This window comes from Capra hircus, chromosome 11, assembly GCF_001704415.2.
Source record: "Capra hircus breed San Clemente chromosome 11, ASM170441v1, whole genome shotgun sequence".
Classification (NCBI taxonomy): Eukaryota; Metazoa; Chordata; class Mammalia; order Artiodactyla; family Bovidae; genus Capra; species Capra hircus.
This window is the reverse complement of record NC_030818.1, coordinates 13,476,507-13,501,276: the sequence shown is the minus strand read 5'-3', so window position 1 is coordinate 13,501,276 and position 24,770 is coordinate 13,476,507. Positions and strand designations below refer to the sequence as shown.

General features: G+C 45.7%; 1 protein-coding gene across 3 annotated transcripts; it reads right to left on the bottom strand.

The window, feature by feature from the left end:
• On the bottom strand, positions 8,827–23,581 carry FIGLA (folliculogenesis specific bHLH transcription factor). 3 transcript variants are annotated; one of them, XM_018054759.1, is made up of 5 exons: positions 23,312–23,581; positions 19,235–19,387; positions 17,484–17,634; positions 9,141–9,169; positions 8,827–8,904 (listed from the first exon to the last, which is right to left on the bottom strand). In XM_018054759.1, exons 1-4 carry the CDS (start codon positions 23,498–23,500, stop codon positions 9,165–9,167), a joined length of 498 nt encoding a protein of 165 aa, XP_017910248.1. In that variant the 5' UTR covers positions 23,501–23,581; the 3' UTR covers positions 8,827–8,904; positions 9,141–9,164. The 3 variants fall into 3 exon arrangements, with proteins under 3 accessions (XP_017910248.1, XP_017910247.1, XP_017910246.1); XM_018054758.1 differs by lacking the exon at positions 9,141–9,169 and having other exon boundaries at positions 8,828–8,904; XM_018054757.1 differs by lacking the exons at positions 8,827–8,904; positions 9,141–9,169 and having other exon boundaries at positions 17,410–17,634.

Genomic DNA, 24,770 nt, shown 5'->3' with positions numbered 1-24,770 from the left:
AGTAACAGGCAAATTTGGCCTTGGAATGAGAAATGAAGCAGGGCAAAGACTAATAGAGTTTTGCCAAGAAAATGCACTGGTCGTAGCAAACACCCTCTTCCAACAGCACAAGAGAGGACTCTACACAGGGACACCACCAGATGGTCAACACCAAAATCAGATTGATTATATTATTTGCAGCAAAAGATGGAGAAGCTCTATACAGTCAGCAAAAACAAGACCAGGAGCTGACTGTGGCTCAGATCATGAGCTTGTTATTACCAAATTCAGACTCAAATTGAAGAAAATAGGGAAAACCTCTAGACCATTCAGGTATGACCTAAATCAAATGCCTTATGATTATACAGTGCAAGTGAGAAATAGATTCAAGGGCCTAGATCTGATAGATAGAGTGCCTGATGAACTATGGACGGAGGTTTGTGACACAGGAGACAGGGATGAAGACCATTCCCATGGAAAAAGAAATGCAAAAAAGCAAAATGGCTGTCTGGGGAGGCCTCACAAATACCTGTGAAAAGAAGAGAGGCGAAAAGCAAAGGAGAAAAGGAAAGATATAAGCATCTGAATGCAGAGTTCCAGAGAATAGCAAGAAGAGATAAGAAAGCCTTCCTCAGCGATCAATGCAAAGAAATCGAGGAAAACAACAGAATGGGAAAGACTAGAGATCTCTTTAAGAAAATTAGAGATACCAAGGGAAAATTTCATGCAAAGATGGGCTCGATAAAGGACAGAAATGGTATGGACCTCACAGAAGCAGAAGATATTAAGAAGAGGTGGCAAGAATACACAGAAGAACTGTACAAAAAAGATCTTCACGACCCAGATAATCATGATGATGTGATCACTAATCTAGAGCCAGACATCTTGGAATGTGAAGTCAAGTGGGCCTTAGAAAGCATCACTACAAACAAAGCTAGTGGAGGTGATGGAATTCCAGTTGAGCTGTTTCAAATCCTGAAAGATGATGCTGTGAAAGTGCTGCACTCAATATGCCAGCAAATTTGGAAAACTCAGCAGTGGCCACAGGACTGGAAAAGGTCAGTTTTCATTCCAATTCCAAAGAAAGGCAATGCAAAAGAATGCTCAAACTACCTCACAGTTGCACTCATCTCATATGCTAGTAAAGTAATGCTCAAAATTCTCCAAGCCAGGCTTCAGCAATACGTGAACCGTGAACTCCCTGATGTTCAAGCTGGTTTTAGAAAAGGCAGAGGAACCAGAGGTCAAATTGCCAACATCCGCTGGATCATGGAAAAAGCAAGAGAGTTCCAGAAAAACATCTATTTCTGCTTGATTGACTATGCCAAAGCCTTTGACTGTGTGGATCACAATAAACTGTGGAAAATTCTGAAAGAGATGGGAATACCAGACCACCTAACCTGCCTCTTGAGAAATTTGTATGCAGGTCAGGAAGCAACAGTTAGAACTGGACATGGAACAACAGACTGGTTCCAAATAGGAAAAGGAGTACATCAAGGCTGTATATTGTCACCCTGCTTATTTAACTTATATGCAGAGTACATCATGAGAAACACTGGACTGGAAGAAGCACAAGCTGGAATCAAGATTGCCAGGAGAAATATCAATAACCTCAGATATACAGATGACACCACCCTTATGGCAGAAAGTCAAGAGGAACTAAAAAGCCTCTTGATGAAAGTGAAAAAGGAAAGCGAAAAAGTTGGCTTAAAGCTCAACATTCAGAAAACTAAGGTCATGGCATCCGGTCCCATCACTTCATGGGAAATAGATGGGGAAACAGTGGAAACAGTGTCAGACTTTATTTTGGGGGGCTCCAAAATCACTGCAGATGGTGACTGCAGCCATGAAATGAAAAGACGCTTACTCCTTGGAAGAAAAGTTATGACCAACCTAGATAGCATATTCAAAAGCAGAGACATTACTTTGCCGACTAAGGTCCGTCTAGTCAAGGCTATGGTTTTTCCTGTGGTCATGTATGGATGTGAGAGTTGGACTGTGAAGAAGGCTGAGTGCCGAAGAATTGATGCTTTTGAACTGTGGTGTTGGAGAAGACTCTTGAGAGTCCCTTGGACTGCAAGGAGATCCAACCAGTCCATTCTGAAGGAGATCAACCCTGGGATTTCTTTGGAAGGAATGATGCTAAAGCTGAAGCTCCAGTACTTTGGCCACCTCAAGCGAAGAGTTGACTCATTGGAAAAGACTCTGATGCTGGGAGGGATTGGGAGCAGGAGAAGAAGGGGACGACCGAGGATGAGATGGCTGGATGGCATCACTGACTCGATGGACGTGAGTCTGAGTGAACTCTGGGAGATGGTGATGGACAGGGAGGCCTGGCATGCTGTGATTCATGGAGTTGCAAAGAGTCGGACACGACTGAGCGACTGAACTGAAAGTCCACAAGGCTGATTCACTCTCCTTCCACCCACGGAAAAAAAAAAAAAAGATTCTGCTTTGATTCTGCTCTTCTAGCCATCATAGAATCTAAAACACACACACAAAAAAAAAAAAAAACAAAAAAAAACCCTCCAGTTTCTCCCAGATTGCATCTGAATATGATGAGTGCTAGTTCAAATGTCAGACTTCAAACAAGACTTCATTGTATTAATTTCCATATAAATAGCCTATATGGAAATTTTAGTTGAAGTTCCAGAAGTTCTCACTCAATTCCAAATTCACTTTGAAATCCAACAAAGGGAACCAGAACTACTTGGCTCCATCAGGTATCATCAGAATTCCAAGTTCTCACTTGCAGAAAGCTCAAGATGCCTGGATTTTAACAAGGAAGAGAAAAGTATAGGAGACTCCATGACAGACCCAGAAAATTACATTTGGATAGCCTCCAGTAGCCTGATAAAATTAGACTTTCTAACTGATATGCAATATAATTATTTCTAATCTTCTATTCTCTTGATGAAAATGTTTCTAACCAGCAGTAACTTGTAAAGAGAGTGGATGGCAGTGTAACAGACACCTGCTGTGTCTAACAGACCTATATGGCAAGGAACCAAGGGTGATATCTGGCAAAAAAAAAAAAAAAAAAAAGCTAGACACTGAGGCCATCAGCCCAAACATCCTGGAGGAAATGAATTCTGTTGATAATCCCATCAACTTGAAAACAGGCCCTATCCCAGCCAAGCCTTCAGCTGAGACCCCAGCCCAGACTGACACCTTTATTTCTGCCTGAGAGAAACCTTGAAGCAGAGGGCCCAGCTAAGTCATGCCCAAGCACAACTTCTGACCCACAGAAACTGTTATAATAAATGTGTTATTTTAAGTTGCAAAGTTTAGGGTACTGTGTTGCTCAGCAATAGATAACTAATCTAGGACTTTAGCACTCTCTTCAGCACGTTAGGCATTCTATCAATTGCCTTCTCCAGAGCATGCTGGGGGTGCTGGAGGAATGGACACCCCAGAGAATCGGCTCTCAACCAGTGACCATCAGGAGTTAGTAGATGAAGAGGCTGACTCCCTGCTCCATAAGTGTGGGGAGGACCCCTCTAAGGCACGCTGTGCACCGTCTCCCAGCATGACTGAGCCCCTGACTCAGTCATGCCCACAGCATCGCCGCTCGGCGTGCAGGTTTTATAGTCTGGCTTTTCTTCTCTATATAATTTTCCCACTCCTCGACTGGTGTTTCCTGGAGTTGCCTCCCAAATAAACTATAAATCATGGCTTACTTTTAGAGAAATTGAATTTAAGATAGAAGAGAGCAGGGAAGACAGTGCTTTTAAAGCAAGATCAATGGTAAATTCTAAGTCTAGATCTCTTGAAGACAACACTCTCCCAACAAGAGTAAGTTCAGCCAGCCCTGTTGCTGAAGCCTGCTGTGTAAAGAGAATGAACCTGGGGGTGCAGGGCATGGGATGCCAATCTTGGTCCCATGGACTGTGTGACTTCAGGTAAGACTCTGACCTTAGGGCCAAGCTATGAACTGATGGTAACAGCACTTGCCCTCTTGTATGGGCTGACTTGTGCCCCCAAATTCCTGTGTTAAAATGCTAAGCCTTCAGTTCAGTTCAGTCGCTCAGTCGTGTCCGACTCTTTGCGACCCCATGAATCGCAGCACGCCAGGCCTCCCTGTCCATCACCATCTCCCAGAGTTCACTCAGACTCACGTCCATCGAATCAGTGATGCCATCCAGCCATCTCATCCTCAGTCGTCCCCTTCTCCTCCTGCCCCCAATCCCTCCCAGCATCAGAGTCTTCTCCAATGAGTCAACTCTTCGCATGAGGTGGCCAAAGTACTGGAGCTTCAGCTTTAGCATCATTCCTTCCAAAGAAATCCCAGGGCTGATCTCCTTCAGAATGGACTGGTTGGATCTCCTTGCAGTCCAAGGGACTCTCAAGAGTCTTCTCCAACACCACAGTTCAAAAGCATCAATACTTCGGCTGATTTGTGCCCCCAAAGTCCTGTGTTAAAATGCTAAGGCTTAGTACCTCAGAATGTGACTGTTTTGGGTGTTAGGGTATTCAAAGAGACAATGAGATAAATTAATGAAATAATTAAGATCTAAAACTAGGTTGTATGAAAGTGAAAGTCACTCAGTCGTGTCTGAATTTTTGCGACCCCATGGACTATACAGTCCATGAAATTCTCCAGGCTAGAATATTGGAGTGGGTAGCTTTTGCCTTCTCCAGGGGATCTTCCCAATCCAGGGATCAAACCCAGGTCTCCTGCATTGCAGACAGATTCTTTACCAGTTGAGCCACAGGAGTGAGTCTTAATCCAATAGGGTGCTGCCTTTTTAAGAAGAGGAAATGTGCATACAGACTAACACAAGGAGGAAACAGTTGTCTACAGCCAAGGAGAGAGGCATCAAGAAAACAACTGCTGACACCTCCATCTCTTGATCTCAGATGAATTTCTGTGGTTCAAGCCCCCCAGTCTGTAGTACTTTGTCACAGCAGCCCCAGAAACAAGTCTTCAACCACCCAGGGTTGTCATGGAGACCAAATGGGACAAGTTAAAGTACTTATTGGCTTCCCTTATAGCTCAGTTGGTAACGATTTTCCCTGCAGTGCAGGAGACCTGGGTTCGATTCCTGGGTTGGCAACCTCTGCCTCTATGCACCAGTGTTGAATCAAATCTTGGAGACACAGTTTTGCTTGAAGAAGAAACTAATAGCTTTATTGTTTTGCCAGGCAAAGGGTGACACAGTCAGCTCCTGCTCCTCCAAAATAATGTGTCCCAAACCAGGAGGATTTAGTGAGGAGTTTTACAGCAATAGTTCAAAGCTAGGGCTGCTGACAAAACTAAGTTGTGTGCAGGGCCTGCTCCTCTCTAATTTCAGGTAATCTTGATGAATTTCTCTAGTTCCTTCAGTCTGGCCTCAGGTGGTCTTCTCTGGTATGAAGAATGCTGTGGTGTTCAGTTGCTAAGTCATGCCCAACTCTTTGTGACTCCATGGACTGCAGCACACCAGGCTTTCTTGTCCGTCACTATCTCCTGGAGTTTGCTCAAACTCGTGTCCATTGAGTAGGTGATGCCACCCAACCATCTGATCCTCTGTCATTCCCTTCTCCTCATGCCTTCAGTCTTTCCCAGCATCAGGGTCTTCTCCAGTGAGTTGGCTTTTCACATCAGGTGGCCAAATTATTGGAGCTTTAGCATCAGTCCTTCCATAGAACATTCAGGGTTGATTTTCTTTAGGATTGAGGGGTTTGACCTCCTTGCTAGCCAAGGGACCATCAAGAGTCTTCTCCAGCACTGTAATCGAAAGCATCAATTCTTTGGTACTCAGCCTTCTTTGTGGTCCAACTCTCACATCTGTACATGCGTGCAATACATGTATACTAAGTCTTTTCAGTTGTGTCTTTGTGACACTATGGACTGTAGCCTGCCAGTCTCCTTTATCCATGGGGTTCTCCAGGCAAGAATACTGGAGTAGGTTGCTATGCCCTTCTCCAGGGGATCTTCCCAACCCACGGATTGAACCCATGTCTCTTGTGTCTCCTGCATCAGCAGGCGGGTTTTTTTTCTTTACCACTAGTGCCACCTGGGAGGCCCATCCATACATGACTATTGGAAAAATCATAGCTTTGACTAGACAGACCTTTGCTGGCAAAATGATGTCTCTGCTTTTTAACACACTGTCTAGATTTATCATATCTTTTCTTCCAAGGAGCAAGCATCTTTTAATTTTATGGCTGCAGTAACCATCCACAATGATTTTGGAGCACAAGAAACTAAAATCTGTCACTTTTTCCCCATCTATTTGCCATGAAGTGATGCCATGATCTTTGTTTTTTGAATGTTGAGTTTTAGGCAAGCTTTTTCACTCTCCTCTTTCACCCTCATCACTAGGCTCTTTAGTTTCTCTTTGCTGTCTGCCATTAGAGTAGTATCTGCATATCTGAGGTTGTTGATATTTCTCCTGGCAATCTTAATTCCAGCTTGTGATTCTTCCAGTCCGGCACTTTGTATGATGTACTCTGCGCATAAGTTAAATAAGCAAGATGACAATAGACAACCTTCACGTACTCCTTTCCCAATGTGGAGCCAGTCCATTGTTTCATGTCTGGTTCTAGCTGTTGCTTCTCGACCTGCATACAGGTTTCTCAGGAGGCAGGTCAGGTGGTCTGGTATTCCCATCTCTTGAAGAATTTTCCAGTTTGTTGTGATCGACACAGTCAAAGACTTTTGAGTAGTCAATGAAGCAGATGTTTTTCTGGAATTCCCTTGCTTTTTTGATGATCCAGCAGATGTTGGCAGTTTGATCTCTGGATCCTCTGCCTTTTCTAAATCCAGCTATATACCTGGAAGTTCTTGGTTCATACACTATGGAAGCCTAGCTTGAAGGATTTTGAGTATGGCCTTGCTAGCATGTGAAATGAACACAGAGGTGCAGTAGTTTGAAAATTCTTTGGCATTGCCTTTCTTTGGGATTGGAATGAAGAATGCTAACATCTTCCATTTGTTGGGTTTTAGTTCTATAAAGAGTTTAAAGATACTGCTATGTGTGTCCCTTGAGGTGGAACCAGGACCCTGCCCCAAGGCTGCAGTATAGTTTCTTGACTGCTCCTCCTCTGTCCCGGCATCCCCTCCCTTCCCTGGTTACCAGCTGTTTGAATATGCCCTAGGAAGTCAGGGAAGGTCCAGGAGGCTGGAGTCTGTTCCTCACGAGAAACAGGGGACACAGAAAGGCTACCATGCCCAGGTGGTCCTCAGGGTCCCACTCAGTTTCATTATTACAGATTAAAACAAGGCCACCAGCAACCATAACCCCATCCACACGAGGGGAAAACCACACAGAGGGAAGTGGAACCATATATGATTGGTGTGGAGAGGCCCCAGACTCCAGAGGAAAGGCAATTCTTACTATAAAGTGCAAGCAACTTGGCTAAATTTTATTCTAGTGTTTGTCAAAGGTAGAACTTGCAAATAATGACCTTGGATACTTAGCAGAGGAGACTTTTAGGCAAAGCATCGAAGGTGCAACCTGGGTCCTCCTTACTGCTTATAGTAAACGCACAAGGTGAGAGATGAATTAAAGGAAGAATTGTTAAAAAGGAATCAGACTTTAGAAACTTAGAAAATCCTCAGCCTCTCTGTATTGTAAAAAGTGAGAAAGGTTGCTCTGAAGAGAGCCCTAAGGGTGTAGGTGAACGACTGTTTGATTAAGAGCTCACGGATGCAACTCATAGATTTAACCATCTCAGCAGAGGCCAAGAAAAGAAATGGGATTATGTAGCAGACACTACTTGAGGCCCCCCCATTATGTTAGCCCTTGAAAGTGAAAGTCGCTCAGTCGTGTCCAGCTCTTTGCAACCCCATGGACTATACAGTGCATGGAATTCTCCAGGCCAGAATACTGGAATGGGTAGCCTTTCCCTTCTCCAGGGGATCTTCCCAACCTAGGGATCGAACCCAGGTCTCCCTCATTGCCAGCAATTCTTTTCTAAAATTTTCAAGACTGCTGAGCCACTAGGGAAGCCTTTATCCAACCCTTATTCTCTCCACTCATTCAACCTACAGATGTTTGTTCTCCCTTTCTTTCTTGCTTAATTGCACTCTGGAAATGATTGCCATCTAGCCACACCTGATGTTTACTCCTCTAAGACAACATTCCCTAACACTTCTTTCCTCTGGGAGTGTTCTTCACTCCAGAAAGCATGTCATGGAATGATGACCAAAATTCATACATTGAAGCCCTACTCTTCACTGTGACTGTACTCAGAGACGGGGCTTCTAGATCATTAAGGTTAAATGAGGTTGTAAGGGTGGGGCCTTCATTGCAAAGAAACTATCCTCCAATTAAAAATAAATTTTGTAAAAAAGGGTGGGGCCTTAATCTGATAGGATTGGTATTCTTATAAGAGGAAAAAGAGACCAGAGCCTGAGTGCTCGCTCACCTTGCGAGGGCACAGAGAGAAAGCAACTGTCAGCAAACCAGGGAAAGCAAACTAAACCCTTTAGGCTTTGATCTTGGTCTTCCCAGCTTCCAGAAGTGTGAGAAATAAATTTCCGCTAAGCCACCCAGTCTGTGGTCTGTGTTATGGCAGCCTACGTGGACTATCCATTTTTTTGTGCTTCAGTTTCTCCATCTGTAAAGCAGGGGTCATTGTGCCTCTCCTGCAGAATCATGATGAGAACAAGTTACTACAAGACAAGTTGGAGAAGAGGCCCATTTATTAAGTGCTAGGTCTCCGTGAGCAGTCGCTATGAAGTCTGCCTCTGTGCTCCAGGCGCTTGTGTGTCTAAACCTGCACAGAGGGGCCACATGGCCTTAGCTGGGGGAATGGAATTGAGAAAGGAGAGTCAAGTAGCTTTGTGATTGTCAAGGACATTTAAAGGGTAATTGTCACTCTTTGAATTATGACAATTTAAGAAAAAAGGAGACTCTAAAACTTTTACAACTGCATTTATTTGTCTGTAGAAGGTAGCCCTGGGCCAGCCTTTTCACTTTTCATACTTGAGGGAACCTGAAACAGAAGAGAGCTCATTGTAAAGGGCCAAAAGATAGAAACAGTTCAAAACAAACAAGAAGTTAAGAATTAATTAGTAATCAAAGATGTTTAAAGATACCATTTTTTGCTCATTAAAACTCTTATCATTTTAATCAATCTCATTGTTGGCAAGGATATTACGGACTCGGCACTTTTGTAAGCTGGTGGTATTATTAACTGGCACTACGCAGTAAGTCATAGATTATACCCACCTGTGACTCAGTTCTATGGGGAATCTATCCTAAAAACAAAATAAAATACAAAAAGAACTAAATACATCAGGTTGAGAACAAAAAACTGAAAACAAATGTCCAAAACAATTAGAAAATTATCCCATGGATAATTTAATGGACCATTAAAACCTGTTATAAAGACTATATGGTAACCTCTAACATGTCAATGATAGAATAATAAAAAATATATAAAATGTTATATACCTTATGATAATTTATTAATTCATAGGAAAAATTTTGCAAGCATGGTATCAATAGTATATTTCTGTGGCTTTTTTAAGATCGTAAGATAACCTTGGTCTTCTCAATTTTCTGAAGTCTCAACTTACATCCATGAGTTAAAAAAATAAAGACACCCAAATTGTGATCAGACAGTTCAGAAACTGTAATCAAAGTCTATAATTTAGCTTTAAAAAAGCATTTACTTCCTAGCCCACTTATTTACAATTAAAGGGTGATCTTTGTTAGAATGAAAGGCCATTAAAAGGTTTAAGACTATTTCCCACATCTCCCAACCCCAACCCTTTGTCCACTCACTGGATGTAGGGTGACTTAACTTTATTTCTTAGCTTCATGACATGTAAAATGGACATAGTTGTTTGTACCTTACAGGGTGGTTATGAAAATTAAATAGATTATTAGGTATAAACTGCCAGGAATAGTGCCTGGCACAAAATAAGTATCAATTTTTTCTGATCTTAAGCAAGTCTTTCCATGATACATGTCATCAACTTTCTTTTTTAGAGTTCAAATTTAGCTTTAGAAGTTTTATTTTTAAAACTTTTAACACAACCAGAATGTTCTAAAGCTAGAAGACAAGTTCATGGATTACTGTGTTCACCTAGAGGGTTAAAGGATAGTTTCATTTTATCAGCCTACAGTTCAGTGTATTATAGATCATTGTCTTAGTTTAAGTTGGCTGGAAAATTCCAGGAATGTAACATTTAAGTATTGGAATACAAAAACTTGAAGTTTATTGATGCTTAGTGTCACAGTTCACTTAAAAATGCTGGGCTCATCTAAGTTGAGGAGTTGGAAGGTCCAAGAAGAAGGTGGCCTGAAGAATAAAACCCAGCCTGCTGTCCAGCAGCTTTAATAAGGAAGGTCCTCCTGCTGGTGGTTGTGCAGCCCTATAATCTGACACATTATCTGATGCACTTTTCTTCCCCAGCTGAGTCAAGGCTGGGTGGTGGGGTGATGGGGAGGGGAGAAGCAGATAGGCACCAGACCAGAAGTCCTCACTCACTGAGCTTCTTCAAGTTCAGTTCCAAGCTTCACAATAATCTGAAGAGCAAGGCTCTTGTTAGGAAGAGGGCAACTTTGCTCAAAGGGACAGCTCTGGTGGGCAGAGCCCAGATGGCTGCTCACCCAGTAGTCACAGAGCAGAGAAGAGGCAAGATATGATATGGGAAGACTTCCCCCAACTGAAAATGGAGATGAAATTGAAACAGGAGGAAGCAGCTATTCGGCGGGATGGGTCAGCATCTGGAAGCCACCTGATTCCCAGGAAGGGCCCCTGTACTATGCCATCCTGGGCTTTGACCCAGGGACGGGGGATGGTTCCAGAGGCAAAGTAGAGTCTGAATAAAGCAAGGATCTGTATCCACGTCTCAGGATACAGCATCTCAGAGGAGTGGGTGGGCACTGGCTGAGGGGCATGTTCAGGACCATAGACCTGAGGGCAGCCACATAGCCCATCCGGGAGTAGGAAGCCAGGAGGATGTAAAGAGGCCTGGGTTCTAGAGGGCATCGCTTAGAGCAAAGAAGCCACGGGGGGCCATGGACACCCACAGCCAATGTCAGCCCAACCACACCCAAGACCAGGGCCAGAGGATTAGATGGGTCAGAGGTGGAGAGACACACAGGAGTGCTCCCACACACAGGAGTGCTCCCACTGCAACCCCCATGCATGTCGCTCCTCACTGTACCGGAGGAGGACAGGGAGGAGGACAGGGAGGAGGGAGAAGGCTTAAGAGGCACAGGAGTCCCCAAAGGGAACATTCTGAACACTGAACCAATTCAGTGTTTACTCAAAGAAGACAGACCTTCATAGAGCAAGATAGAGAGTTATCCCACCACTTGAGTGACAAGGGTCTTAATGGGTTCTCAAGAACAAGTGGAGAACAGTGTAGGAAGTAAAATGGCCTTTTTGCCCATCTAAACTGTACTCTAATTGCTTATACTACTTCAGTTAGTAAAAGTCCAGCCAGGACCCCAAGATCAGAATCCAGTCTTGTTCAGAAGATAGCCTCGCTGTCTCATGTCTGAGGGAGAACCATACAGATGATTCTTCCAGTAAACGAAGCTCTTTAGAGTAAGCAGGGCTCTGGCTCCTAAGCCCCATATCTCCTCCCTTGGGGACCTGGCTGGAGCAGCATGATGCTTGGGGGACTCTGCCCCACGGTTCCTCTCACCTCAGAGCACCCCAGTGAGCCAGGCATCCAGGCCTGTCTTCTACACAAGAGCTGCCGCAAGGACAATTCCTGGAGCGAAAACTCATCCCAAAAGGAAGAGAATGAGCCAAAGAGGACTGAAGAGTTCCAAAAAATAATTGTGTGGTGTTTCTAATCCCTTTACCCCCCTGCTGGCAGATCTGCCACGAACACCATGTCTCTGGAGTCCGTTTTATCCCTGACGTGCTCTGCAGAGCCCAGGGTTAGAACAGGGGCAAGGTGGCGGCTGGGAGGATCCACTGACCTCCCTCAGGGGCTGGCTCACGTGGCCTGAGCATTTGGTGGTTTTCTGCTGATCCACAGCTGACCCAGGGAGGTCCCACAGCAGGTCAGAGATGCTCTGCCTCTCAGGATCCTCTCAGCAAAGGGTCTTTGAGAGACCCTTCCATCCAATTCTTGTCACTGTCTCCCACATTCATGTGGGACCAATGAGATGGACCTTTCATAGAACTCATATAAATGAGATTTCCCTGGCAGTCCAGTGGCTAAGATTCCACACTCCCAGTGCAGGGGGCCGGGTTCGATCCCTCGTCAGGGAACTAGATCCCATAGGCTGCAATTAAGTAGTTCACATGCCACAGTTAACAAAAGATCCTATGTGCCGCAACTAAGACCCAGCACAGCCAAAAAAAAAGTAGAAAAAACTCATATAAATAATCCCACAAGAAGTTCATAAGAACAGATAAGAAATTACCTTAATTAATTTAACCACCATGCCCATGATATGTCAGAGAAACAGAAATTACTGGCTTTCTCAGAAGATGCTAAGCTCACTGACAGACTCAGAGGCACGTAACAGCTAGAGATTTCCTCAAACACACCAGGCTTCATGTCCAGGTGCTCACCTGCACACACACAGACAAAACCTGCTTCCATGACTGCTTTAATCTTTTATCCCCATGGGAAAATCCGAGTTCCAAAAAAAGACATCTCCCTCTCTTATTTTCATAAAGAAATGAGACTATGTCTTCCCTGTAATATTTTCTTCTTACCTGATCAGATTGGGCCTTAAAAGTCTTCCCTGGAAATCAGAATTGAAAGAGACACATGTACCCCAGTGTTCACTGCAGCACTGTTTACAATAATAGCTAGGACATGGAATCAACCTAGATGTCCATCCGCAGATGAATGGATAAGGAAGTTGTGATACATATACACAGTGGAATATTACTCAGCTATAAAAAAGAATGTGTTTGAGTCAGCTCTAATGAGGTGGATGAAACTGGAGCCTATTATACAGAGTGAAGTAAGTCAGAAAGAAACACACCAAAAATACAGCATATTAATGCATATATATAGAGAGAGAGAATTTAGAAAGACGGTAATGACGATCCTACATGCAGGGCAGCAAAGGAGACACAGATATAAAGAACAGACTTTGGGACTCTGTGGGAGAAGGAGACAGTGGGATGATTTGAGAGAAGAGCATTGAAACATGTATATTGCCATATGGGAAATAGATGCCCAGTGCAAGTTCAGTGCATGAAGCAGGGCACTCAAAGCTGGTGCTCTGGGACAACCCAGAGGGATGGGGTGGGGAGGGAGGTGGGAGGGGGTTCAGGACGGGGGGACTCATGTGCACCGTGGCCGATTCATGTCAACGTATGGCAAAAACCACAATGTTGTAGTTATCCTCCAGTTAAATTTTTTTTTAATTATTTTAAAAGAGTCTTCCTTGGAAATAAGACACTGTGTAGCACAGGGAACTCAACGTGGTGACCTGAATGGGAAGGAAGTCCGAAAGGGGATATATGGATATGTATGGCTGAGTCTATACAGTAAAATCTAACACAAAATTGTAAAGCAACTATACTCCAATAAAAAGTAATTTAAAAATAAGAGTCTTCCCAGGTTCTGGTTGGATCTCTTCCTCAGTAGCGGCAGCCTGGGGACGACTCGAACAGAGGTGGCATGACTCCAGAGTTAGATGGATGCTCTCCTACATGCCCCATCTCACCTCACCAAAGTTCCAGAGAGAATGACTAACATTCATATCACTTCAGTCGCGTCTGACTCTTTGCAACTCTATGGACCACAGCACACCAGGCCCCTCTGTACAAGGGATTCTCCAGGCAAGAACGCTGGAGTGGGTTGCCATGCCTTCCTCCAGGGTTTCTTCCCGTCCCAGGGATCAAACCCATGTCTCTTCTATTTCCTGCATTGGCAGGCAGGTTCTTTACTACTACCAACCTCTAAACCTCCAAAGTTGAGAACACAATAGCATCCCAGAGCTAAATGCAACCACTTGTGCAGCTTTCCTTATGAGCTCAGTACCCCTGATCTGCAAAAATTAAATGCCTACATGGAGATGCAGTAAGAGGGGGTGGGGACTGACAAACCAAAGAGCACCCACCCCCTCAAAAGGGAAGTTCAACTTTTTAAAATATTCTGCTGACTAAACTCATCTGCATATGCCTGCTAGGACACCAGTGAACACTGGGGAAGATAAATGTGCCTCCCAAGGAAAAGCCTAGACCCTCCTCCCCACTATCCCCACTGCTGTGGTGCTGTGTGGGACCTTTGCTATCACATGTCGCCACTATCTGGGGAAAACATGAGATAGAAATAGAACAATAGACACTTCAGTGCCTTCCCAGGATGCTAATAAATTCATCCCAAGTAGCCAGACCACTTGATTTCAGAGCTTAAATTGCTATTAGAAGAAATGTCCCCAGGGGTTAATTTCACACACAGATTACCACAACCTGCAGCGGGGGGTGGGTTGAGGAAATCTACCACCCACCAGGCTTCTTTCTCTCAGAAACTCTTTCCAAGGACTGCTCCTATGAGAGACCAAAATTGAGACGTGCAGGATGGCGGCACATCCAGATCCCATAACGGACTCTTATGTTCACACAGGTATCCCTTTCCAGAGCCCCTGGGGCCCCAGCACAACTGGTATCTCACTTCCGCACTGAGGGTGGACTTTGTCCAGGGACACAGTCTCTACAGGGTTACAGGAAACTCTGAGCAACATTCAGAGCTTTGCCTGATGTGAAATTCCTAAGGCACATCCATCAGTGACAAACAGAAGAAACAAACAGCGGTGGGTTAGTGAACAGCATGCCACCCAGTCTAATCCCCAAACAGTAAAATGCTACACCTTGAAAGCCCAGTTTAAACAAGCCTCCCCTGGACCTTGACATTCATCCCTCTCCCTCCCAAGGCCAGACACTGTGGCTTCACGTGGCCACGTCCCCTCATCCACACACACAAGCACTTGCTGATTCAGTCCCAAGTGAAGCTGCTCTGGCCCGAGCAGCTCACCTCCTCCCTCCCTGCCATCAGGAGATTCTTGTGTGCTTCACCAGGGCTCTGGCCTCAACAGTGTTGTTCATCTGGCACAGCTTCTTCCGACCCCAGCCCCAAGTCTCCCCAGGTGCCGATCTCTGCCAAGCACCAGATTCCACTCCTCAGAGATCCGCTCCAAGAGTGGGAAAATGGGTGGTGCTTCTGCAGACTGAAGTTGGAGGAGACCTGCCTCCCAGCTCCTGAGCCCCACATGGACATTTCAGTCCAGTGAGCCACACTGGCTGTCCGCATGTCTCCAGTTAGGATATCTGACCAGATCCTGAAACCCTATGTATTAGCAGTTGCCCTTTCAGGTAAAGCAGAATACTCCCTGATGAGGATTCTTTGGGAAATCAAGGCCAACCTGAGCTTTGTTTCCTTGGCCCTTTTATCTCTGTCCCTCCGGGAGAGGGTTCCTGTGGATGGGGCAGCCTGTCACAGGTGTTGTTATGGACTGAACCGTGGCCCCCAAAACGTATGTGGAAGTCCCAGCCCCCAGTACCTGGGACTGTATTTGGACTTAGGACCTTTAAAGAGGTGATTAAGTTAAAAAAGAGGCCATTAGGGTGGGCCCTAATCCAATCTGACTGTTGTCCTTATAAGAGGAGGAAATTTGGACACATAGACACCAGGGGCAAGCCCACACTGAGGCAAGGCCATCTCAAGCCAAGGAGAGAGGCCAGAAGAAAACACGCTTGCCAACACCTCAACTGTAAGACTTCCAGCCTCCAGAACTGTAAGAAACAAATGTGTGCTCTTTAAGTCACTTGGTCTGTGTGCTTTGCAGCTCTAGCAAACCAACTTCAGGTGCTAAAACCCAAGGAGAGGAGCCGCAGAGGGAGGAGATGACATCGAGATGGGAGGAGGTGGGAGGCGAGCTACCCACTGGATGTCCTTGATAAAAGGTTGATTCCAAGGCTGCAGCTGGAAAAGCACAAGATGTTTGAGCTTGGACCATCTTTTGTCAGAAGGGAAGTGATCAAAGGATGATGGTGATGGCATTTCCCTGGTGGTCCAGAGTTAAGAATCCACCTTGCAATGCAGGGCACATAGGCCTGCTCTGTACCAGGCCCAAGGGGACTAGCAGGAAGGACCAGCCAGTCAGGTATCTCACCATGAGAATGACTTGGTGATGCCTACCTGACAAGGACCAGTGAAAATTAAATGCAAGCAAGATTCTTGCCTTAACACCTAACACGTGAAAACCACATTTGTGGAAGTGTTACTATTATTCACGTAGGCAGTCGGGTTCAAGCTTCAGTTCATTCTTTCCTTTGTTCTTAGTCATTCCCTATCAGCTCATGTAGTAGCAAGAGGAATTCTGTCTCTTAAAAGTTGACGGGAGAGGGGAAGTTTTAAATCTCAAGTGGCCAAAACTGGAATATCTAGACTGAGCATGCGCACAAGTAGAATCCTTAGAAAACAGTCATCAGATCAGAAATGAGGCCAGCCAATCATCAGAAAGTGTCAGACCTCAAACCAGAGCAAAGCACTGGTGCCAGGCACAGAGTCGCGACGCCTGGGGCCTGCTGTCGACTGCTCACCAGTCAATACTGAGGGCTCACGGCAAGGCCAGCCGACTCCATAAAGGCCAAGCAAACGCTGACATGCCAGGTACTATGCTAGACACTCCACTGACACGATGTCATTTGAACCTCACAGGTACCTTACCTAGGTACAATTATCATTCCCAGTCTACAGATGGGGAAATTGAGGGTTGGAAAACATCAGCAACTCACTCAAGGTCACACCAACAAGTGGTAAAACCAGGGTTTGAACCTCAGCATTCTGTCTCCAGAGCCACCACTCAACTGCTCTCCTAAACCAGCTCCCACAACCAACCATCACTTATTACTCCGTAGCTCCCACTGTTCCTTATACCACACTAAGCAACTTGCTTAGTTCCAGATTTCTGCAAGCCTTTCTTGTTTCAGTAGCAATAATGGAACAAGGGGTCTTATCTATGTAACATTGAGACACAACAAGAGCAAAACCTCCACTTCCTAGACTTGGAGAAAAACAGGCTGCTCCTTCCAACAGTTTCTTTAGTTTGGCAAAGTAATAAGCAATGATATTTCAATAAACTCCTTTGTTATTATAGAAAACTTGTTGCTCTGACTTTGCAACAAGGTCAACTTAAATGTGCCCCTGAGTGTGCACATGTGTACATGGGATCACCATGCCGCTTTATGAAGGGCAAGCTACTTATTTTTCTGGAGACCTCAGAATCCAGAAAACCTTTTGACATATTAATCAGGGTCATACAAAATTAAGCTTAGGTCTGTACAGGGTGATTCTGGAGGAGCTGCCTTCCCCTTGAACTACTTTCCAATGAACTTGGAACATAATAATAGATCTTTCAAACTAGCAAACTCACCTGCCCACCTAGGTGTTTTCACACAGTGATCTTGCTTCAATCATGTTTTAACATGGAAAATACCTCATGCCCAAGGGATGTCTTATGAGTTTTTGGATATCAACATAACTATTCAAGAACAAACACTTTACCAGACTCCTCCTTGGGAGAGAATTCCCATCGTAGACACTGCCCTCTGGCGACAAGTATGTGCCAACTCACCACTGCCACCATCTGCCCAGGACCCTTCCTTCTCATTCTTCAAGCCCATAGCACAGCCGGCACGTTGTATAATTCTCGATAGCTCTCTAGCTGAGGATGTATGTGGCTCAGAAGTATTGCTGCTATAGTTCTGATGATCGGGGTCTCGTTTCTAGAAACCATATTTAGTTGTCAAACAGTATAATAGGACAGATTTTGACTATTTAAGCCAATATATTTCAAAGTTTTAACCTATGAAATTTTATTTAAGTGATGAGAGCAATGCTTAAGTTATTATGGAAAGAAAAATCATTGCTCAGCAGACTGGTTTCTATTCTACTATAACCTTAAAATGTTGTGTGACTGGAAACTGCATTAAAAAGATTATAGCATGGAACAGATTCTGTATTTTATGTAGCACCAAACAAAGCACTTATATTAGGCGATTCACATGCAAGGAAAAACTAATGCAGCCGTCTGCATCTGTGCAAATATTGCAACCACTCTACAACCCAGGCATCCAGTTTGTCCATCAGGACAATCCATCCCGCCTACCAGTGCAGAATGTATCCTCCCAGTCGTCACATAAACAGGACTAGCGGACAAGAGGAAGAATCTAAAATGTACCACTAAGCATTTGTCTATTTCTGTTCCTGAGTATATTTCTCTTCTCTCTGCTATCTGTCTTCTTCAGTCCCTAAACAGGATCGCATTGCTAATTAGAAAAGACCTTCATTGATCTAACAATTGTCATTGTTCTTCCATCCCTTTCGAGCCTCTTTCCAGTCTCAGACTTTCAGATTGAATGGACTTGAAGCTTGCCACTTCCCTCTGTTAGGGTTTCAGATATTTACCAATAACATACCATCAACTCACCAAAGGCTGGCCTGCAGCCCACTCCTATCCTTCACGTGCTGTGCCTGGTTGTCTTCCTGGCCCCACCTATAGCTTCTCGCACAATTTCCCACACTTGGATCCCCAAGATTCCCCCTCCCTAATTGTAGGGTCCCATCTTGCTTCTCCATCTGCCCGTCTCTGATAGCCCCTCCTTCTCCTGTTCCTTAGGGCTCATTTCTAAGGCCTTTTCTCTCTTCATCTCTTAGCTCCTCTGATGACAAATACATTTTCAAGCCTTCCAAATTTGCCTCTCCATGGAATGAGCTCATGAATCCAGCTGACACCTTCCACTGATGAAGACCCCTGAGCTATGTGTCCCAGTGATAGTGGTGACATTACAGGGCTTCACAGTTTACAAAGCAGGGTCACCTAGGTAGTCCCACTGAATGGTCACAAAATCCCATGAGACTGGCATCAAAGGAGATCAATGAGCTCTCCCACAGGGCTGATCCCCAGGGAGGGCCTCTCCCAAGGGACACCCTCTTCCTTTCTGCACTTCCTGTCTGATGTGTGTTCTGCTGAAGAACAGCACTGCCACAGAGTGGCTTTAGGGACCCTCCTCTCATGTCCCTGCTATCAGAGTCCCGTCAAAGGCTAAGCAAATCAGAGCTAGAGGCTCTGGACAGTGACAGGAAGGATACAGATGGTCAGAACTTGACTCCAAAGCTCACACAGACCTAGATTCAGACTCCAGTCCTGACAGTGCTTAGCTGTGGGACCTTTACCTGTATTTGGTTTCTTCCTCGGTAAAAGCAGCATCCGTACTAGTCAGAGGGTTGTATAAACTCACTAGCACCGACGCAGAAGTTGGCCTGCACCTAGAAAGAGCTCAATAAACGGAGAGTGTCATTGCTCTAACTTCTTAAAACCTTTACCTCAGAGTCTTTGGCTTCTTCCAAAATATCACTGAGAACTTGTATGTATTCAGTTGCACCTCTGAGGATATCAACTTTGCTAGGCTTCCTGTTTTGGGGAAGAAATGGCACCAGTGCCTTCAGTTTGGCCAAACCATGGTTGAGATTTTTTATCTGGAAAGGAAGAAGGCACAGTGACACAGAGAAAGCTAATCTGTAAGGCATCTCCCCAGACTACAGAAGGTGGTGGTGAGGGTTCGTTTCCGCAGCTCTCTTGTCTGAGCCATGAGGCCGAGCAGGCTCACGCCCAAGCACTGCCGCTTCACTGCGGCGCAGTCCCTGGCAAGGGGAGCAGGAGCGGCATGAGCCTGGCACTAGGGCTGGGTGGACTGGAAAGGGTGTCGAGATCCATGCAGGCCTCTTCCTCTGAGAGCATCCCCGCTGCAAAGCAGAGGCAGTCCGGGTAGTGGCTAAATGCTCTGAGTGTCTTAAGGATTAAAGCACTTAAAGATTAAAATCCAACTCTACCATTTGGCTTTACAAAAGTGTGTAGGACACTTCATATTACCGAGCCTTGGTTTATTTGCAGAGTGGAGAATCCTCACCTTGTAGTGGTGTAGCTGCTTATTAAGGAACATAATTACACATCAAATATTTCCCCCGGCACACAGAAAGTCCTCAGTAAGTTGCACTGACGATAATGAGTGAAATGTACAAACACTTGTCTATTCAAGTACTGTGCCAACCATTCTTCAACCTCATTCCAAACTGAGTTGATGATATAGTCCAGTATTAGAGTCCAGAGAGTCGGCATATTGGTGAGACTTGAAAGGTACAATGAAGTACTTTTCTTAATCTTCAGGGTCTAACTCCTTGGCTCTGGAGGTCTGGAATGCTCATTATCACACCACCCACTCCACCGCCCTTGGGGAAACAGGCCCTTGAAGAACTGGCTCTACACAGGAAACCACTCACTTATATTGAGAGCTCCCTCCTACTCCACATCAAATTGGATAATGAACACAGGCCATTCACAGCAGAATATGATAACCGATGAACTTATGAAATATCAAACTTTAATCATCAAAGAACTGCAGACTAAAATAGAAATTACGGGTAGGAGGAAGGCTCAAGAGGGAGGGGATATATGTATACTCTGTAACCCCATGGACACCAGGCTCCTCCATCCGTGGGATTTTCTAGGCAAGAGTCCTGGAGTGGGTTGCCATTTCCTTTTCCAGGGAATCTTCCCGACCCAGGGATCAAACCCAGGTCTCCTGCATTGTAGACAGACGCTTTACTGTCTGGGCCACCAGGGAAGTCCATGTATACTTACAGCTGGTCATACCGATTTACAGCAGAAACCAACACAAACATTGTAAAGCAATTATCTTCCATTTAAAAATACAAAAAATAAAGCAGAAATTGGATACCATTTTTTGTGTACCAAGCTGGCAACATTTTTGTTTTATCATACCCAGCATTAGGATGGAAAAAGGGAACCGTCCGATAGCCTCTAAAAGGGGATACACATTAATTAATAAACTTTTCCAGAAAGCAACTGGGCAACCTGTATCAAAAGTCACAAGACTACTTATGTCCCAGCAATTCTACGTCTAATGTTTTGTTGGAAAGCAATTATCAGACATGGACATAGATCTTTGTACCAGTAAAAAGCTGCAAAAAAGCATATATGCCCAACACTAGGAGGCTGGGTAAGCAGTCTATTTATACGTTGGACTATAAAGTCAAAAGCTGTTCTGCTTAGGAATATAAGGAAATGTTTTTTATAATGTTAAGTGAAAAAAAGCACAACAATATATACTCAGTTCAGTCACTCAGTCATGTCCAACTCTTTGCCACCCCATGAATCACAGCATGCCAGGCCTCCCTGTCCATCACCAACTCCAAGAGTTCACTCAAACTCATGTCCACTGAGTCGGTGATGCCATCCAGCCATCTCATCCTCTGTCGTCCCCTTCTCCTCCTGCCCCCAATCCCTCCCAGCATCAGGGTCTTTTCCAATGAGTCAACTCTTCACATGAGGTGGCCAAAGTATTGAGTTTCAGCTTCAGCATCAGTCCTTCCAATGAACATCCAGGACTGATCTCCTTTAGGATGGACTGGTTGGATCTCCTTGCAGTCCAAGGGACTCTCAAGAGTCTTCTCCAACACCACAGTTCAAAAGCATCAATTCTTTGGTGCTCAGCTTTCTTCACAGTCCAACTCTCACATCCATACATGACCACAGAAAAAACCATAGCCTTGACTAAATGGACCTTTGTTGGCAAAGTAATGTCTCTGCTTTTGAATATGCTGTCCAGCTTGGTCATAACTTTTCTTCCAAGAAGCAAGCGTCTTTTAATTTCATGGCTGCAATCACCGTCTGCAGTGATTTTGGAGCCCAAAAAAATAAAGTCTGACACTCTTTTCCCATCTATTTCCCATGAAGTGATGGGACCAGATGCCATGATCTTCATTTTCTGAATGTTGAGCTTTAAGCCAACTTTTTCACTCTCCTCTTTCATTTTCATCAATAGGCTTTTTAGTTCCTCTTCACTTTCTGCCATAAGGGTGGTTTCATCTGCATATCTGAGGTTATTGATATTTCTCCTGGCAATCTTGATACTAAGTGATCACAATTTTATAATATATATATATATATATATATAATGTTCCCCAGGTGACAATAGTGGTAAAGAATCTGCCTCCCAATGCAGGAGATGTAAGAGACCCAGGTCTGATACATTGGTCAGGAAGATCTGCTGGAAAAGGGCATGCAACCCACTCCAATATTCTTGCCTGGAGAATCCCATGGACACAGGAGCCTGACGGGCTACAGTACATGGGGTCACAAAGGGTTGGACACGACTGAAGCGACTTAGCACACACACATATATGCACAAATATAAGTAGGAAAAAGACCAGGAAGATATAACAAGAATGGCAGTTCATGGTAGTTATGGTTGCACTGTGAGTGTTTCCATTCCCTGTTTAGTCATTTCCCTATCTTCCAGGTGTACTAATTTCATCATTATAGAGAAGAATGAGGTCATTAGTTTTAAAATAGTGAATAACACCAGGGCTGATTCTCTGCAGAAAGCAATTCCTTCCTGGTGGGGAAAGCTCAACTTAAAATGCCAAATACAGGAACAGAACCTTATTCGAGAACCACACCAACACATCAGGTCACAGGGTTATCATAAAGGGCTCCCAACTTTCCCTGAAGTCTTCTGCACTCACTGGGTTATTTTTCCTCACACCTGAGCCCAAACAGAGCTCTAAGTTGACTGGAGCCACGTTACTAAAGGGTCCAGGAATGTGCATGAACACCCCCAGCAGGGCATCGAAAAGCATCCTCCTCGAGTTCCAGGTCAGAATGTGCGCCTCCCTCTTCCACCGCTCAGCCTTCCGGATCCGGCTCTCGGATCCTCTCTGCAGCTGGGCAACCCAAAGACGGCAAAAGAGACCGAATTTGACAAGCTCGGGGTCTGAGTTTAGTTAGAAATACTGAGAGGGAAATGCCAGTAGGTGGCGCTCCGACTCCGCCCGCCGGACCATGCGGGTGGGTGATTTGCCGCGCACCCGCCAGATGGGAAACAGCCGCTTTCAGTCTCCTGCCTGGGAGTTGAGCGGGAGTCCGGGTGCACACCGAGACGTTGTTTAAATTCTTCTTCGAAAGTAAGGAAAAGAGTAACTTCCATTAGGTCGCCTGTCCCACGCCCCATCTGGGTAAAGGGAAAAGGGGTCCCAAGCACCCCTCAGGGCAGGAGGTCGGGAGAGGGAAGCGCCCTGCCGCCTCCGAGGGTTTAAAGCACCTGCCAGCGGGAGGCGTTTCTGAAGCGGTCGGGGTGCCCCTCGGCCTCCCAGAGCGGCTTCCTGCTCGGCTCCAGGTGGGTCGCAGGTGAGGCGCCAGCCCCGCGCCGGTGGAGGGCAGCCGGGCGGCCCTCGGAGGTCCCAGCAGCTCCGGGCCCCCAAGGGGGAGGTGGGCTCCCCGGGCCCCCTAGGTGTCTGAAGTGGGTGGCGGGTCTGGGGGGAGCCTGGAGGAAGGCGGCCGGGTCCCGGCGCGGGGACCCAGCGGGGCCGGCCTGAACTCACCCGCTCGCGCTCTTTGGCGTTGGCCACGCGCCGCCGCTCCAGCACCAACTGCACGTCCTGGGTGGACGACGGCAGCCGCTTGAGCCGGCAGATGGTGGCCTGCTGGGGCAGCGGCCCGAACTGCTCCCGCAGCACGTCGTCCAGCAGCTCGGCCGGCGGGACCCTCAGGAGCTCGGGCGCGGCGTCCATGGCTGAGCGCGGGGGCGGCGGGCAGCTGGGCCTTCCCCGGGGGCGCCTGGGGCCCTCGGGGGCGGGGCCCCGGGCTCCTGCCGACATCCCCCTGCGCACCTGCCTGCCCCGGGGAAGCGGCTCCCCGACCCTCAATTTAACAAACTCCTCACGTGATTCCCCTGACGCCTGGACTGCAGCTCTGGCCCGCAAATCTGGGGCATATCGGAGTCACCTGGGAAGTTTTTAAAAACACCTGCTGGGGTGCCAGTCCCTCACATTCTGATTTAACCAATCTGAGTCGGGGCCTGAGCTACTGGATACATGTATGTGTACATGCGAGGCGCTTCAGTCGTCTCTGACTCCGCGACACTATGGCCTGTAGCCCGCCAGGCTCCTCTGTCCCTGGGATTCTCCAGGCAAGAATACTGGCATGGGTTGTCATGCCCTCCTCCAGGGAATCTTTCCGACCCAGGGATCGAACTCTTTAAGTCTCCTGCACTGGCAGATGGGTTCTTTCTACCAGCAGCACCATCTGGAAAGCCATATATGTATACATGTGTAGGCAAATTAACATGAAGACATATACGTTTACCAGGAAAAAAATTTGGTGGATTCACAGACAACTTTTTTAAAAATTCATTTTGAAATATATGAGTTGCAAGAGCAGTAACACAAGGTTCTGTATCTCCTTCACCTAGATCTCCACTTGTTAACTATTTTCACATTTGCCCCATCGCGCCCCTTCTCTCTATGAATTGTCCCGTTTTCATTATTCTTTTTCTAAAGCATTTTCTTTGCCTTGTCCTGTCGTCATGGCCTTGACAGTTTCAGAGAGTAGAAGACTCAGTCTGTAGGATGCCCCTCAACTGGGGTCTGTCCAACGTGTCCTCATGTCCAGGCCCAGGTCCTGACCTTATGGCAGGTGTTCCGCAGAGATGCTGGACTTCCTCAGGGCTTCATATCAGGAGGCATGAGGTGTGACCTGTCCTGACACTGGTCACGTTAACTTTGGTCACCCAGTCAACGTGCTTGCTGCCAGGCTTCTTCATGTTAATTGACTTTTTTTTCCCTTTTAGTTGATAAATATTTTGTGAGGAGATACTCTTTGCATTCAATACTGACTCCTGCCTGAATTAACCACCACGCTGATAATTGCCAAATGATTATCATCCTGTGGAGAACAGCTCTCCCTTCTCCCCAGTTTTTGATTCATTTTGGGTTATGTCAGCAGGAGCTCATGAATTTCTATTTTATTCAGTAAGATGTAATTCATTCATATTATTATTTA

Bases quoted from the DNA above. Each gene is read 5' to 3' on its own strand.
- FIGLA (XM_018054757.1), bottom strand. From the start codon at position 23,500: ATGGACGCCGCGCCCGAGCTCCTGAGGGTCCCGCCGGCCGAGCTGCTG. The intron at 19,388-23,311 runs GTGAGTTCAGGC...CTTCCTTTCCAG, and splicing joins ACGCCAAAGAGCGCGAGCGG to ATAAAAAATCTCAACCATGG. The intron at 17,635-19,234 runs GTAAAGGTTTTA...TATGGTTTCTAG, and splicing joins AAGAAGCCAAAGACTCTGAG to AAACGAGACCCCGATCATCA.